We start from the raw sequence: 16876 nt of genomic DNA on the forward strand, positions 1-16876 counted from the left end.
AATCCGCTCACGATATCAAAACTATCAACCGGACCAAGAATGAAGACCTACGCAAAGCAATCCAGGTAAAAACTTCATCTCAGAAACTTTGGTTTCTATCTTTACTTGGATAATTATTGGACCTGGTAACCTTGTGTATAACTCACGGTGGCAAACTTTCTTCAATCTTGAAAACACAGCTGAGCTCTTCAGATTTTCGCTCAAAAGTAGCTTGAAATACGAGTAGGTTCGGAATTATCCGGGTAAAACTACATAACTATTCATCATTATCCAAACCCTCTAAAAATAAAACATCAAGCCCCTTCATCCCACCAAAATCTACGCAAAACCCAAGCTTTGATCCGCAAGCGGAAGCTCCTCCAAAGCATGACGTTTCAAAAACTGCTCCATAGTAACATTTTTCACTTTAGGATATTTGGAATTTTCAAGATTACTGCTATCTTCCCCCAAATATGCTTTCCCGTTTGTGCACCAGAATGCAAATCCTCTATTACTTAAGTCAGTTTTTGGAAGATCATAGGTGGAAATTAAAATTATAATGTGAAATTACTTACAATGCGCCCCATTGAGATGTATCTTCGCCATGTGTATTTACGACCTCTTCAAGCTTCTGTTCGAGGTCAATTAGAGATCCATGGGACTTGAGATGAAGTGGAGTGGAATAGACGGTTTGAAAGATGGATTGAAGTTCGCGAGGGGACTTTCGATCCTCGAGGACTGTATTTTCTCTTGTTAGTGGAATGTATCAAAGAAAAACAAAATCGAAAGCGAAAATGAAACACGAAGAACCTACATCTGAATATTCCCACAGCATTTTCATCCAAAGCAACTGCAGCTGTATAATCTGCTGCGGTCTGATATGTAGTAAACTCCCATTTTTCATCCCCTGCTCCCCAGTACGAGAGAGTTTGAGAGGATGAATCATATAGCTGGAAGAATTCCGCCCAGAAAGTTTCCATCAGCGCGCCATTGAGAATATGCACTCCCTTGACCGATTTCTTAGTAGAAAGATATTCGATAATCTTCGTAGTTGGCTTGGGGAAGAGATGAATGCGTGAAGATGGAATGAGTGTGTGATCAACAGAGAAATCTCCGGCTATGTAGCGGGGTACCTTTGCCGCTTCGCAGGCATTGATAAGATATTTTTGTCCGTTGGTCATTACCTCTGTCGAGGCAAAATAACAACATATGACGACGGAGGTACCGGAAACGAAGTTTTGGATTGAGGTTATATCGTCATAGGATCCGGTCACGATCTTAATTCGAGGGTGGGTGGTCAATATTGTGGGAAGTTTGGATGCGTTGCGACAGTAACCTTTGATGTGGACTGATGGGTTGAGGAGGAGGGACTTGATTATGCATTGAGCGAACTTGCCGCCTACGCCGGCGATGCCTATGGTTTTTGCTTCAGAGGAGGACATTTTAGGTGCTTGAGTTGTAGAGAAATTGGAGTTTTAGTATCAAGATATTGGACAATGATGTCTATAAGTAGGTATAAATATTAAAGATAACATTAGAAGGTACCTGTAGGTATTGTAGTTTCGAAAGATTACAAACCGAGGTATTATCAAGAATAAGTGATAGGACCTTTCTCTCTCTCTTAGAATAGTGAGAGCATTCCTCGGAATTATGATACTGAACTAAATGATTCTATGTGATGATTTATAAACCTATAGCGTTCATCTCGCATTTCAAAGATTTACATGATACTAGCGCGGTAGGATTGTCAGTCGCATGCAGTTGACTAATTTAGCGAAATCGCTTCAGGAGAATAAGTCCGGGCACTAAGAATTAGTGCTTCGGAGCTTCCTGCGGAACATGTAAGTCACTGACATGCATTAGAATTTCTTTTCAAAACGTGCACTTCTATAATTATACTTCAAAATTATTACAAGGTAGTTGAACTTATTGCGATGGGCGAAACCCCCGGCACTTTGAGCTTGTTAACTCCGGGTATTCAAATCTCAGAAAGATGCAACGGGAACCATAATATAGAGAAGTCGGAATTAGTAGAGATTGCTTGGTAATAGTAGATAACCATCAAAAACTTAATTGCAAATACCATATCAGTATGAAGAGAGCAAAGAGAAAAGGGTATAAATAGAGTTCACTTCCCACTTGAAGGAGGTAAACTTAACGTTCAGTACTTAGGTTCACACGACGAATTGACAAGCAAATACTAAGAATACTTTCCGTTCAATCACCTATTATCACTAGCTCGTTCAAGATGTCATCTCTCGGAACCGTGTATTCTTACCCCAACAACCCTCGTACAATGAAGGTCAGTCAAGAACCCGGAAATCTGAATACAGATCCCTTAAACCACACCCTTGATCTAACATACCACCTACCAGATCCAAGCCGCGGCTGCCTTCAACAACAGGACCATTGATCTCTTTCCCGATTTCGTTATGTTCAAAACCAACCGAACTCCCGAATTTCTCTCCGACTTCCCACTTGGCCGTGTCCCCGTATTCAAGGATGCCACCTCCTTCCAACTTTTCGAATCGGATGCTATCACCCAGTATGCCGCTGAAAGTGGCCCCGCTACGAACCAATTACTAGGATCAAATATCAAAGCACGCGCGACCATTCGTCAATGGATATCTTTTGCTAATAATGAGATCTTTGAACCCATCACTACGCTCATCTTCTGGAGATATGGATTTGTGCCTTTTGAGAAAAGAGCAGAGGATGAAGCTATGGGAAAATTGGAGATTGTTTTGGGTGTTTTGGAGAGTCAGTTGAGTAAACACATGTATGTATCTGGTACGGATGATATTAGCTTGGCGGATATCTCTGTTGCTGCTGCTTTGTATTGGGGATTTGATCAGGTCATCGATGTAGAGATGAGAGGGAAATTCAAGAAGCTTGTGGAATGGTATGAGAGGACTATTAAACATGAACATCTTAGCCCTTTCTGGGGGGAACAGAAATTTGTTGAGAAGAGGAGAGAGGGGGCGAATATTTGACTGGGATAACTAGATGAATGTAGAAATTGTTAATAAGCATGTACTAAAGTTTGGATAGAGAAGAGAATGGAGCAATTGAATAATTGGTTTTAAGGCTTGATCCGATGCTATATCGATATCACTAGAATCGTATATAAAAGAGTAGTTTTGGTCAGCGGGACTCCAGCTGGACGAAAAAACCGGCACACCAAACTCGCCAAACGTGGATTTCGTTGAAACGAAGGTTAAACATCATTTTGAAATCGAATAACACCATCGAAAAAGATTTATAATATGTCTGAAAGATTACCAACTATAAATTAAAAGTTTTTCTACAACTTAACCAGAACACCAATCTAAAATGCTCTAAAATCGATATAACAAAGAATTTCAAAAAAAATGCTCTAATTTTCTACCCACCAATTTTCACCTTCCCAAACCTCCACATCACGAGACCTCACGCAATAAAATTCCACTCCCAAACGCACAGACCACCCATCAATCTCTGTTCCTCCTCCTCACATGTACATAAAAAGAAGCGCACATTCATATACGATTTTGAGTTCACAACCTACTAAGTTATCCTCACTAGACAACCAAGCTTTTCTCCATCCCGCCTATTCCAATTCCGATTCTAAGTCCCTTGTCTATTAACGCTCCGAACCCGAGCCGAGCCGTCCGAGCAAATCTCCCGAGCAAAAATCTCCCGAGCGGAAAGATTCACAATGGTATAGTTAATCACCCCTCCCATAGTAAAACTACCCGAAGGCCACGAGAAAAGCATATCCAGAACTTTATCTCATCTCATCTCAGCTCATCTAGTACCAAACCACAACTAACACTCCATTCCCACACCCACAGGTACACGCCGACTCATCGACTTTCAAAGCCGATATCAGCAAAGCGGAAGCTTATGCACAGGTCTTAGACGAGGCGAGGGGATTAATTGATGGACAGAGGAATTGGGTATGTTTTCTTCGTTCGTCTTCTCTTTCTTTGGTTGGGGATTGGGATTGTCGATATTGAAGGAGCGAGTAAATTGTGAGTATGGGTAGATACTAATGGGATATAGGTGTGGTAAATATTCAAATTTTTCGAGTCGTTATATCAAGTGATATGATATGATCTAGTCAGATGACATATGTACGAACATTGAATAACGAAATGGTCATAGTAATTTATCAAACACGGCGTCATTATTATGGCATGCATATAAATCACTTCCCTCCCCCTCTTCAGAGGTAAACTGGGCCGGTTCGTCTCTCTTCCCTTCCTTACCTTTTCTCAAACCACCAACTTACCCATTCCAGGATTCTACACACTGGACCCCACATCCACTCCCTCCAAGCCCTCCCTAATTCTCGGTCCCTTCCAAGGAAAAGTCGCTTGTCAAACCATCGCCTTTTCCCGTGGTGTATGTGGTACCGCCGCTTCGACTCAGACGACGCAGCTCGTTCCCGATGTGGAGAAGTTTCCGGGTCATATTGCATGTGATGCTGCTAGTCAGAGTGAGATTGTGGTGCCGATTGTGGTGGATGGAGTGGTGAAGGCGATTATTGATGTGGATTGTGGGGTGAAGGAGGGGTTTGATGAGGTGGATCGGAAGTGGTTGGAGGAGTTGGCGGGGGTTTTGGCGGAGGGTTGTGATTGGTAGTTTGTTGGAGATGAGTAGAGGGTTTGGGATGTGAGGGTTGAGCTTGTCTATATTTTCCTGCAGTCTTCTGAAAGAAGTTGCATTGTGTTGCACTGTGTTGTATATGGATATAGAAATTAGATGAGAGAAACATAGAGCACTTGCTGTACATCCTACTTCCACTGGCAGACAAATCTGCATGGCGAGCATATGAAAACTCATCTCCGAGAAAGAAAAATTTCAAAATCTCAAAATTCGAGGATGCCCAGATTCCGAGCACATAACAACGCTGTGAGAATCATTCTAGACTCAAGCTAAAGCAAGAATCTGCTATGAGCGATACTAGCGATTGGAGGATTAACTCTCTAGAGATATCCAACTAGTCGCTCCCTCTCTCCCTAACCCAAATTCCCTATTTTCACTTTTTAACCGAGGAAGGGTAAACGAAACTATCTTCTGGTAGTAATCCCCTAATGTATACCTCTCACAAGTGAGCAAAACAGCAATATCCAGCAAACTGCAACTTATCTTAAACTCCCATTTACCCCTCTATCCCTCCATACCACAAAAATATACAAACCCCTCTTCAAAGCTCAACCATCACCTAAAAACATCCCATCATATGTCACAATGCAAAACACAAACCATAAACCACAAATTACTACAAAAAGGAAAAATGAAAGAGAAAAAGAAACGAAGCTCTAGGTAAGACAAAACACCTATCTGTGTTGCTGGTATCAATTCGTTATCATCATCATCATCATTCCACCTAGATACCTATTAATCTTACACAGTACAACACAACACAACACAACACTGAACTATATAAATACATAAATCAGAAACCACTCACCAAACCCATATGAACAAGTTACCAAATGATACCTATTCCGATGATATTCACCTATCTATATACCTACATACCTACTCCATACTCTATACTCTATACCCAATACACAGTACACAGTACACATTACCAATTAACAATTCATCACTCGCCCGTCCGACACGACACAGCACAGCACACCACGGCACGGTATACTTATTTATCAAGCCAGGTAGGTATTTTCCATTCATCGTATACATACATACCAACCTCCCTTCCAACCCACCAATCCCAATCCAATCTCGAACGAATTTTCCTAAAAGAGAAAAATTCGCTTGTATCTTATAACCTTATATCTATCTATTTTCAGCTATCTACCTCCAGCTATCTATCTTCAATTATCTACCTCCAGCTATTATTATATTATATTATATTATATTATATTATATTATATTATATTATATTATATTATATTATATTATATTATATTATATTATATTATATTATATTATATTATATTATATTATATTATATTATATTATATTATATTATATTATATTATATTATATTATATTATATTATATTATATCGTATTATATTATATCGTATATATTATATCGTATTATATTATATCGTATTATATTATATCGTATTATATTATATCGTATTATATTATATCGTATTATATTATATCGTATTATATTATATTATATTATATAAAATAAAATAAAATATATTCTCTTTAAATCTTTAACTATTTTTTTCTATTTTTTTCTATTTTATTCTACTCTATTCTACTCTATTCTATTTTATTTTACTTTATTCTCTATTTATTTAATTATCTATTTATCTATTTATTTTAATTATCTAACTTATAGACAGACTTTAAAAGATATATAGAATAGATATACTAGATATATATAGAGTATAAAATACTATTTATTTACTAATTTGTTTATTTATTTACTTATTAATTTTCTAATTTACTCATTTACTCACTCATTTAATAATATACTCCAATACACCTCAAGAACCTCAAGAACCCCCCCCAAGACCCCCAAGAGAAAAGCACTCTCCCTTTAAGAGAAACCCCAAGAAAAATCAAGGAATTCTAGCAGTAAGCATCTCCCGGGGCCAAGAAGATTCACAGAATGAGTGAGTTTTTATCTTTCTATCTTTCTACCTTTCTACCTTTCTACCTTTTTGTTCTATTCAATTTATTAATTGATTGATTGGTATACAAACACCTATCTCCTACCTACCTACTACCTACCTGTCTGTCTGTCTTTCTGTTCATCTCAATCTCATCTCATCTCAATCTCAATCTCAATTCAATTCAATGAATAGGCAGGCAGATATCCAAGCAAGCCAAGGTTCATCCAAGGTTATCCAAGGTCATCCAAGGTTATCCAAGGTAATAAATAGAATCAGTAAGTAAGTAAAAGTTTATCCAAGGTAATAAATAGAATCAATAAATAAGTAAAAGTACGAGTAAACAAATGAGAAATTTGGTTTTTGGAGTATGGTATGGTATGTATAATATATGGACTTGTTTGCTTGGGGATTGGAGGTGAATAGTGAGTACCTAGTAAGTAGTGAGTAGTGAGTGTAATTGGTATTGGTAGTGGTAGTGGTAGTGGTAGTGGTAGTAGTATTACGATGAATGATATTGTTAGATACCTACTGTAGGGTAGATAGGTATGGAGTAAAATAGATAGAAAGATAGTAGATAGGCTCGCTCCAAGTATTTAGATAGATATGAAACGCGACTAAATCAAACAGTTTGTTGATCTTCATCTCCAGCTATGAGAGGTGATACCAAATCTCGTTCTTTTATTCAATCCCTCATTATTAACCTATTCATATGAAAATGAAAATGAAAATGAAAATGAGATTTCGAATTTCGAATTTCGAGTCTCATGTCCCTACCTCATTGGTTAAATAGTTTGTGTATATTGTGTACAAGTATAGAAATCAGCTTCTAGAACCCCTCCAATAATTAATCCTTTTATGTTATGGCATATCATCTCAAATCAAAATTAAATAATGGGGTCATCAATACGACCCCTAAAAACAGCCGTTACAACTTACCTCGTATCAGCGAAGTGAGAAGTGAGAACCCCTTTGAAGATCGGAGGATGGAAAGGGATTGAAAATGTAACTTGTAACATCAATCCTTGTTGGAAGGAATCGGCAATTCGTGCATGGGAATCTGGGATTCGGGAGATGTGGGAGGATGGAGTAGGGGGGGAGTAGTTGGGTTGGGTTGGATGTGGAAGGAATATATATCGTAGTATTGTGGTGTAGGTAGTCATGAGGAGTTACGCGCTGAGAAGTATCATTTGGAATAACACAACCAACAGAAATTGGAAATGATCTTGATTTGATGTGTGGTTTGGCATGTAGGAATTGGCTGTGAGTTGTTGGGGGTCACGTAGGATTATCACGTTTGAAATGATGATTGACTTGTGGTTGAATTTGAGGTTGAAATGATGATTGCCTCGTGGTGGGTTGATTTGGAGGTTTGGATGGATGGAGATGGAGATGAAAATGGAGAAGACGATGATCATTATGATTTGATGATGGCATGTTTGAGAATTGAGAATGGAAGAGTCAGGAGTGGATCCTGAGTATGAGAGTGGATCCCCAATTCGAGTTGAATCGTTTGATGATTGATGGTTTGATCTTGGATCCCGATGCGCTCTGCTTCTTTTCTTGGGGAATTATGGAGAGAAGAGTGAGAGAGTGGATTGGAGTGGAGATGAGATAAATGGAGTCGTGTTTTATATTTAGTTTGGAATTGATTGATTGGCGTGATTGTTTGGTTATGATGATGATTGTTGTGATGATTGTCGTGGTGATTGTCGTGATGATAATGTTCAATGCTTTTTTGACCAGGTGGTTTGATGATGATGTGATGAAGTGTGATTTGAGGGCAAAGTTAGATTGATGAATTTGTTGATGATGATGATGTTGGTGTTGGTGTTGATGTTGATGTTGATGTTGATGTTGATGTTGATGTTGATGTTGATGTTTTTTGATGGATGATATGATATAACATATTTACTAATAAGTCATTAGAGAGGAATGAAGAAACTGTATTTAGAAAATACCGTATATCAATACATCAATACGAGATATGCATTGATGAGTAAGGTCTTTTACCAAAATCATAAATCAACTACTACCCAATTAAGTAATAACCCAACTAATCATCCCATCTAGAATTAAACTTATACTTCACCTGCAACCTTATTCAAAGATTGAGGCACTGAGGTATTGAGGCTGTGCTCATTCATTACATGAGTTGTACGGAAAGATAATGAGAGACATCTTCCTACGGTCGCTCGTAGTCACGGTACTCCGTACAAATCCATTTCCACGCTTCACTCTCTCCCGTACCCAATGCCCATCTCTAGCCCATCTCTCAAAATAAACCTCAACACGAGCCTTTCCCGACCCAGAGATCCAATCAAAGGAAAGTGGAGTAACGATTGGCTGTAATTAATCCTGGCCGACTATAAAGTTCGGACCCATTGAATAACTCTAAACCTTGAATGCCAAGCGTAAACTCCTGATTATCACTATGGTCGGAAAAGATCTATACTGCATGAGGCTTAGCGCCCATCAAAAGGTTGGAAAGGTATGGCCTTCGAAGTTCGAACTTCGAATTGGAACGAATCCAAGCCAGAAAGTAGGTAATTAGGTAATCTTGGCTGTGAAAGATTCCAGATATTCTGGACGCATCCCTTTTTAATAAAACTCTCTCTTCTCTCTCTCTCTCTCTCTCTCTCTCTCTCTCTCTCTCAATTCTCTTTTCTTCTTCCATTAATACATCAAAACTTTCTTCTCCAACCTCTCCAACCTTCTTCCATTGACTTTTTTGGCACTGTCGTTCGTTGTAGTTGCCATTTTATTATCACTCTTCTAATTGGATCCTTCTTGAATTGCTTCTCACTCACTTTGGAGCATTCACCAACCCGTTTACACTTGTAACCATTTTTCCCTTTACCTCAGTCGATTTCTCTTGACCGTCAACTTCTTCCGTATCCTTCCAACGCGTCGAAATCGAATCAATTCAAAAGATTAAATTCAAAATGAAGACTTTCAACACAATCGCTACTTTGGCCGCTGCTGGCTCTGCTTTGGCTGCTCCATCTCCAGTGGAGAATTTGGCACCAAGAGCATCATCTTCATCTCTGACTGCCATCACCACCAAGGGAAATGGTAAGATTGTTTGGATTCCATGCCCTCGAGAATCATTTACTAATCTGCCATAGCTTTCTTCTCTGGCAACGACAGATTTTATATCCGTGGAGTCGACTACCAACCAGGAGGTTCTTCCAAAATCATCGATCCTATTGCCGACAAGACCACTTGCACCCGTGATATTGCAAAGTTCAAGGAACTCGGTATCAACACTGTTCGTGTTTACTCTGTTGACAACACTGCCAACCACGATGACTGCATGACCGCTTTGGCAGAGGCTGGAATTTACTTGGTTCTCGATGTCAACACACCATTGTACTCCCTTAACCGTGCTACCCCAGCTCCTTCCTACAACTCCGTTTACCTTCAAAACATCTTTGCCACCATTGATGCTTTTGCCAACTACACCAACACCTTGGCTTTCTTCTCAGGAAATGAGGTTATCAACGATGACACCACCACCAGTGCTGCTCCATACGTCAAGGCAGTTACCCGTGATATGAGACAATATATCGGAAGCCGTGGATACCGTTCGATCCCAGTCGGTTACTCTGCAGCCGATGTTGATTCCAACAGATTGGAGATGGCTCAATACATGAACTGCGGTACCGATGACGAGCGTAGTGACTTCTTCGCCTTCAACGATTACTCTTGGTGTGATCCATCTTCATTCACAACCTCTGGTTGGGATCAAAAGGTCAAAAACTTCACTGATTATGGCCTTCCTATTTTGTAAGTACCCACTTCCCGATTCAAAATTTCCAAACTAACATGTTGTAGCCTTTCCGAGTATGGTTGCAACACCAACACCCGTGCATTTGAAGAAGTCAAGTCTCTCTACGGCACTGATATGACTGCCGTCTACTCTGGTGGTCTCGTTTACGAATACTCTGAGGAAGGATCCAAGTATGGTCTCGTAACAATTGATGGCGACTCTGTCACCGATAAAGATGATTTCACCGCTCTCAAGTCTGCTTTCGCCGGAACCGCCAACCCAACTGGAGATGGTGGATACAGCTCCACCAACAAGGCTTCTGACTGCCCAGCTCAATCATCTACCTGGAACGTTACCTCTGATGCTCTCCCAGCTATCCCATCTGGTGCCGCTGAACTCATGACCAAGGGTGCTGGTAAGGGTGCTGGTTTGACTGGTGCTGGATCCCAAAACGCTGGAGGAACCTCTACCGGAACTGCCTCTGCTGGATCTGGATCAGTTACCGCTGTTGCCACTGGTGCTAGCACTGCTACTGGTACTTCCAAAGCCAGTGCAGGTAACTCATTGAGCTCAATGGATAAGACCCCAATGATCCTTGGTGGATTAATTGCTAGTTTGACCTTTGTTGGTGCCGCACTTTTGTAGATTTAAGGTGACGTGTATAATTTAATGTTTGGGATGGATGCATGAGATTAAGGTGAAGATGGATTGGATTGTATGTTTCGAATCAGAAATTAGGTTTTTAGAGAAGTTGATAAATTGAGAAGATGACATATGGACAGTGGTAGCATGATACCTTTACTCTTCTACATGATGGATGGGATAAAAGAATATAAAACAAATTCCAAACAAAACACTTTATATTTCCTTTATTTTCTTTTGTTTTTAGGTTCTTGGGTTGTATTTGTGATTTTTTTTTGTACTGTATGGTAATTATATTTACTTTTTTTAAATTTGAAAGTGAGAATGAATGATGTGCTCTTTTGATAATGAGTACCTACTCCTTACCTACCTATATTTTGACTTTATCTGATTTATATCTTACTCTTATGTTCTAATAGTCTTACTACTCTTCTTCCCTTCTTTCCTTCTTCCCTTCTTCCCTTATTTCCTTCTTCTCTTCCCTTTTTATTTCTTTTCTTTTTACTTTAAGTAGGTTGGTAGAATGATAGAGTGGTAGAGAATAGAGTGGTAGAGTGGTAGAGTGATAGAATGATTAAATGCTGGTTGAAGGGGAAAGGGGAAATGCTGGTTGAAAGGGAAAGGGGAAAGGGGAAATGGTAAGTGATTTGATGGTTTGTTGATGATTTGATGATTTGATGATTTGATGATTTGATGAGGGGGAGGAGGAGGATGAGAATGAGGGGGAGGACGAGGAGGAGGATAAGGGGGAGGGAGGAGAAGGATAAGGGGGAGGTGGTTTGGACTTTATTTGAGGGGTTTTTTATGGATGGGTGGGTTGTTGTGGTTAATGGATTGTTGAGGGTGGATGGATGGATGGATGGATAAATGAATGGATAGATGGATGAATAGATGGATAGATAGATGGATAGATAGATAAATAAATAGATGAATAGATAGATAGATAGATAGATAGATGGATGAATAAATGAATGGATAGATGGATGGATAGATGGATAGATAGATGGATAGATAGATAAATAGATAGATGAATAGATAGATAGATAGATAGATGGATGAATGGATAAATGAATAAATAGATGAATAAATAGATGGATAGATAGATGGATAAATAAATGAATAGATAGATGAATAGATAGATAGATAGATAGATGGATGGATGGATAGATGGATAGATAGATGATAGATAGATGAATAGATAGATGATAGATAGATAGATGGATAGATGGATGGATGGATGATTAGTTGAATATTGAATTGGGTGTATTGGTTAGGTGTATTGGTTTGGGTTGGGTTGGGCGTATTGGAGAGAGAGGGGGAGGATAGGAAAAGGAGGATAGGAGAGGGAGGATTGGAGGAGGGAGGATAGGAGAGTCGGTCTAAAGTGTAAGTGTCTAGCTCTTTGGGGGAGTTGGTCAGCAATGTCTGAGGGGTGCTTAGAGGTTTGAGGGGGGAGCTGGAAGATAGTACAGGACGCTTGTTTGCGCTGTTGGAGATGTTGCGATGTTGGACGATTGTTGGCGATGTTGGAGATGTTGGCAGCTGTTGCAGATGTGGCGATGTTGGAGATGTTGGAGATGGTTGGCGCTGTTGGAGCTGTTGGAGATGTTGGAGATGTTGGAGATGTTGGCGATGTTGGCGATGTTGGCGAGGTTGGAGCTGTTGGCGATAAGATATAGTATAACAAAAGATAGAGTAGAGAGCTCGAAGGGAACTCGAAGGAGATTCGATGAAGATGAAGATAAAGATGAATATGTAATAAGGGAAGAATGAAAGAGAGAGATAAGTAAGACTTAGATATATATAAAAATTGTTTGAAGATATGATAAGGGAAATAGTGTGAGCTATTGTGCTAATTCGTGTATTCGATATCTAGGTACTTGAGAGGAGATGTACGTTTACGTAGCTGGGTGGGGAGAAGATGTAATGCGATTGTGATGTGATGTGATGTGATTATTTTGCTTTGTCTTTGGGTTGCTGGATTATGTATACTTGATTAGGTATGTACACTTGATATCTCGAAAGAAATACTATTATTTTTCTTGGGGTTATTTGTGGAGAAGAGCACCGGATGTGTAAGTTGATGGCTGGAGTGGTGAGTTTGAGGAGGATGATGATGATGATGATGATGATGATGATGATGATAATAGGAATATAGGTATTCAAATTCAAATCTAAATCTTGGTCTTAAATTTGGTATGATATTTGATGGGGTATTTTGTTGTGGGTGGGAAAGGAGGACAAGGAGTCACGGAGTACTAACGTTGCTAAATGGAAAATGAGTATAGGTAGGTAGATCCATGGGTAGCTCAGATAGGTTTAATTTAAGAGAAAAGGGGGGAGGGAGGGTCTTGAGTGGTAAGTGTGGAGGATGTTGATGAGGGTTTGATGAGGGTGTGATGAGGGTGTGATGGTTGGTTAAGTATTTTGGGATGGGATGAGATGGGATGGATGGTTTGGGAAATTGAGAGGTGTGTGAATAGGGGTTGAGTGAATAGTTATATTTGTAGTTTGAGAGAGGAGAGAGTATATGATGGGAGGGGAATATTCCCTTGATGTACAAGGTTTGGAAATGTTTTTGTTTTTTGTCTGTACTCTTTTGTTGGGTTTGGGTTGGAAGGGGGGGTTTTTTTCTTTCTTTTCAAGACTTAATATTGAATGTTTATACTATATGGAGGTGTTGATTTGCTTGCTTCCTTGTATATTCTTGAGATTAGATATAGAGTTCGAAAGCAACCCGGGTGTGCGATAGAGAGGTAGAGGATGATTATGAAGGGGGTAGAAATAGAGATAGAATGAAGGGTTCAGAACGGAAAAATGTATGATATCTATTTGAGGATGTTTGTTAAAGACTAGGTGTGATGATTTGGGAGTGTGTATGGTGGGGACTATGTATCTATGTATGTGTGTGTGTGATGTGCATTCTATCCTGTGAAATTATGGATTTGTTTAATCTTGCTTCTTTAATGGTGGTGATTTTTAGGCATGTATTTGTTGTTTGTTGAGTTTGGGGAAATGGTTTTAGTGAAATGATGGAGTTTTTTTGTGAGGTAGGGGGTTTGGAGGTGAGAGATGATGAGGATGGAAAGCAGGAGGATGAGGTCTCTGTGAGGAATAGCTTTGAACTCTGGAGAGAGTGTTGGGTTAAGGATGGGTTTGGAAGATGCGATCTGGTATGATTCGGATCAGCATGCTATTGAAATTGAGCAACGGGGAGAGGGAGAGGGAGAGGGAGAGGGAGAGGGAGAGGGAGAGGGAGAGGGAGAGGGAGAGGGAGAGGGAGAGGGAGAGGGAGAGGGAGAGGGAGAGGGAGAGGGAGAGGGAGAGGGAGAGGGAGAGGGAGAGGGAGAGGGAGAGGGAGAGGGAGAGAAAGATAAAGATAATATTTGACGCCATGATTGAGAGTGGAAAGGAGATGAAAATACGGAAGTTAGAAGACAGAAGAACCGAGGGGTTCGTAGCCCCTATTTCTGGAAATAGTGAGGAATGAAAAGAAGGGGATGAAAGATATCGATTCAGGAACATCATGTTACAGCAACCTCAGCTAAGTTCGCGCGACTCGAGATTCAACAACAAAACCTATTATTTAAAATAATTATAATAAATCAATAACACAATATAATCATTTTAAATTAAATCAATATATATAAATTGAATAGAATTATAATCTTTCAAAAAACTATATTTTTTAATATCTAATATACCATTCTTTAGCCTCAATAATAGTATCTCTCCTATTTTCTATACTCTTTAAATACTCTAAAAATATTTTATTAAAAATAAGATTCCAAGTTTCTATTAATACTCTTTTAAATATTTATAAAGCATTTTTTCTATTTTCTATAACTTCAATTTCTAGGTACTTTTGAAGTACGATTTTTTTGAGATGAAATTATATATGTTTTATAGGATTTAGATTAGAAGAGTAAGATAGCTAATCAATAACTGATATAGTATTATCTCTAAACTAATTGAGGATTTTTTGGGCTTTATGAATAGGAGTATTATCCTATATAAAAACTAGCTTGGGTTTCTAGTAGGAGGGTATCTGATATTCGAGTACAGCAAAATAGGAGTTGACTAAATACTTATTTTTCTTCAATTCAAAATCCCTATTTAATATATATAAACTAGATCTTCTAATAACTCCATTTTTATACCAAAAGCATTCCCATATTATTATTAATATATTCTTTGACTTTTTATATATTATAACATACTGTAGGAACAATCTTTCAGTTGTAATACAAAAAGCTCATTCCCTACTTCTCTTTTTTCTTTATTCTATTGAATACTCATTATTCCACATATACTTCGCAAAATCCTCGAAGATCCAATCCTTTTATAATATATATTATTCGAATCGCAATTTAACAATCTCTTTTATAAAATAAAGATATCTTTTACAAATCTAATTTGTAATTCTAAAGGACTCTAAAATAAAGTATATAGTTTAATTATAATATTTATAAAAGAGAGCTCGGCAAAGCTCTATATATATAGATTTTAGAAAAAGTTGTATATAATATATAATTTTATATACATCTCAATTTGTATATTTATACAATCAATCAATATGCGATTTAGTGTTTCCCTCTTTTTGCAATAAATCTTTTAACAAAATAATACAAATTGTTAAATTGAAGATATTTAGAATCTTTGAAATATATACCGGCTTTATTCTGCTATATTATATTCTAACGATTTTCCCCCTCATATAAAAACTTAATTCCTTCCCTCTTTTAATATTATTATCAATTGAACCTAATACAATTTATAATTGCAATATGATTAATAATTTAAATAAAAGTGTTGATTGAAAATTACACATTCTTTCGCGTTTTAATATTTTTCGTATAAACTTTATGCTTAGTACTGTATATATATACTATTCTTATTGCTATTGCTATTACTATTGTAATGAAATAAAGTAAAATTGTGGAATGAATATCACCTAGACATAGATAGATGATGTTGTATATACAAAACTAAAAATAGAGGAGAGATCAAGTACGAATGAGTTATATCTTCGAAAATAAGCGAGACAGAGTCCTTTTTATCGAGTTTAATTAATCAATGATCGAAAAATATAGAATTTGTTTTTAACACGTCTTTACTTTACTCTATACAGTTATTACTTTTTTTTCAATGAATTTCGGCTTCAATAAAATAATTTACGTGATTTCGTTAGTTATTCTTTTACGAGATACTATAATATTAAGAATATTAAGATAATATAAACTAGATAGTTAGATCGCTTGAATTGAGTCTCACTAAGCGAATCTTTGGTTTTTTTCGTATATGTGTACTACTAATCCTCGCGAATAGTAAGAATATAAAGGAGCTAAATCTTTAATGAAAGGGTTGGATTTCTCTTATATAGTAGTTGATAATAATTTATGAATATTATTAATTAAAAGAATTAAAACCTTCCTTACTTCTAATTCAATTCTATATAATTTGATATTATTACGAACATATTAACCTTAATATTCAATATCCTTATCATTTTGATGAAATCTTCAAATGTGGAAGAAAAGAATTCGAACACACTCACTCGTATTGTTAGTACTATTCCAGATTTCGAGACAGCGAGGCCTATATGTACGCGATGTGCGCTAGTTCATATCGCGTGCATATTCACGGCATCGCAACGACAACATATATCAGTGGGTGAACATGAATGAACACAGCATTTGGAAATAGATAATCACTATGACAGATCAAACACCTGACACAACAGAATCATGTTTGAAATGGGGGATTGACTGTAGGGCTACATATTCTGAGAGAGGGAATAAGACCAAATGGGTTTGGATGCGTGCGGGGTTATCGGGATCAAAAGAAGAGCAATGGTTTGTCATTGGGTTGGGCTCGAGTACGCAATATATTCTCCCGTC

General features: G+C 37.9%; 4 protein-coding genes across 4 annotated transcripts; 3 read left to right on the forward strand and 1 right to left on the reverse strand.

The window, feature by feature from the left end:
• Nucleotides 1–318: 318 nt before the first annotated feature.
• EAE98_009843 (uncharacterized protein) lies at nt 319–1421 on the reverse strand (the record flags this gene model as incomplete). The annotated part of the gene is made up of 3 exons (XM_038957464.1): nt 319–487; nt 555–717; nt 794–1421. The coding sequence occupies 3 exons, from the start codon at nt 1419–1421 to the stop codon at nt 319–321; spliced, it is 960 nt and encodes a 319-aa protein (XP_038806172.1).
• An 806-nt stretch (nt 1422–2227) lies between these two features.
• On the forward strand, nt 2228–2972 carry EAE98_009844 (uncharacterized protein; the record flags this gene model as incomplete). The annotated part of the gene is made up of 2 exons (XM_038957465.1): nt 2228–2281; nt 2355–2972. The coding sequence occupies 2 exons, from the start codon at nt 2228–2230 to the stop codon at nt 2970–2972; spliced, it is 672 nt and encodes a 223-aa protein (XP_038806173.1).
• A 704-nt stretch (nt 2973–3676) lies between these two features.
• EAE98_009845 (uncharacterized protein) lies at nt 3677–4605 on the forward strand (the record flags this gene model as incomplete). The annotated part of the gene is made up of 5 exons (XM_038957466.1): nt 3677–3679; nt 3813–3917; nt 4024–4028; nt 4126–4205; nt 4262–4605. 5 exons carry the CDS (start codon nt 3677–3679, stop codon nt 4603–4605), a joined length of 537 nt encoding a protein of 178 aa, XP_038806174.1.
• Nucleotides 4606–9507: 4902 nt separating this feature from the next.
• On the forward strand, nt 9508–10979 carry EAE98_009846 (uncharacterized protein; the record flags this gene model as incomplete). Its single annotated transcript, XM_038957467.1, has 3 exons — nt 9508–9637; nt 9691–10351; nt 10400–10979. 3 exons carry the CDS (start codon nt 9508–9510, stop codon nt 10977–10979), a joined length of 1371 nt encoding a protein of 456 aa, XP_038806175.1.
• Between the last annotated feature and the right edge of the window lie 5897 nt (nt 10980–16876).

Source organism: Botrytis deweyae, assembly GCF_014898535.1.
Source record: "Botrytis deweyae strain B1 chromosome Unknown BDEW_031, whole genome shotgun sequence".
Classification (NCBI taxonomy): domain Eukaryota; kingdom Fungi; phylum Ascomycota; class Leotiomycetes; order Helotiales; family Sclerotiniaceae; genus Botrytis; species Botrytis deweyae.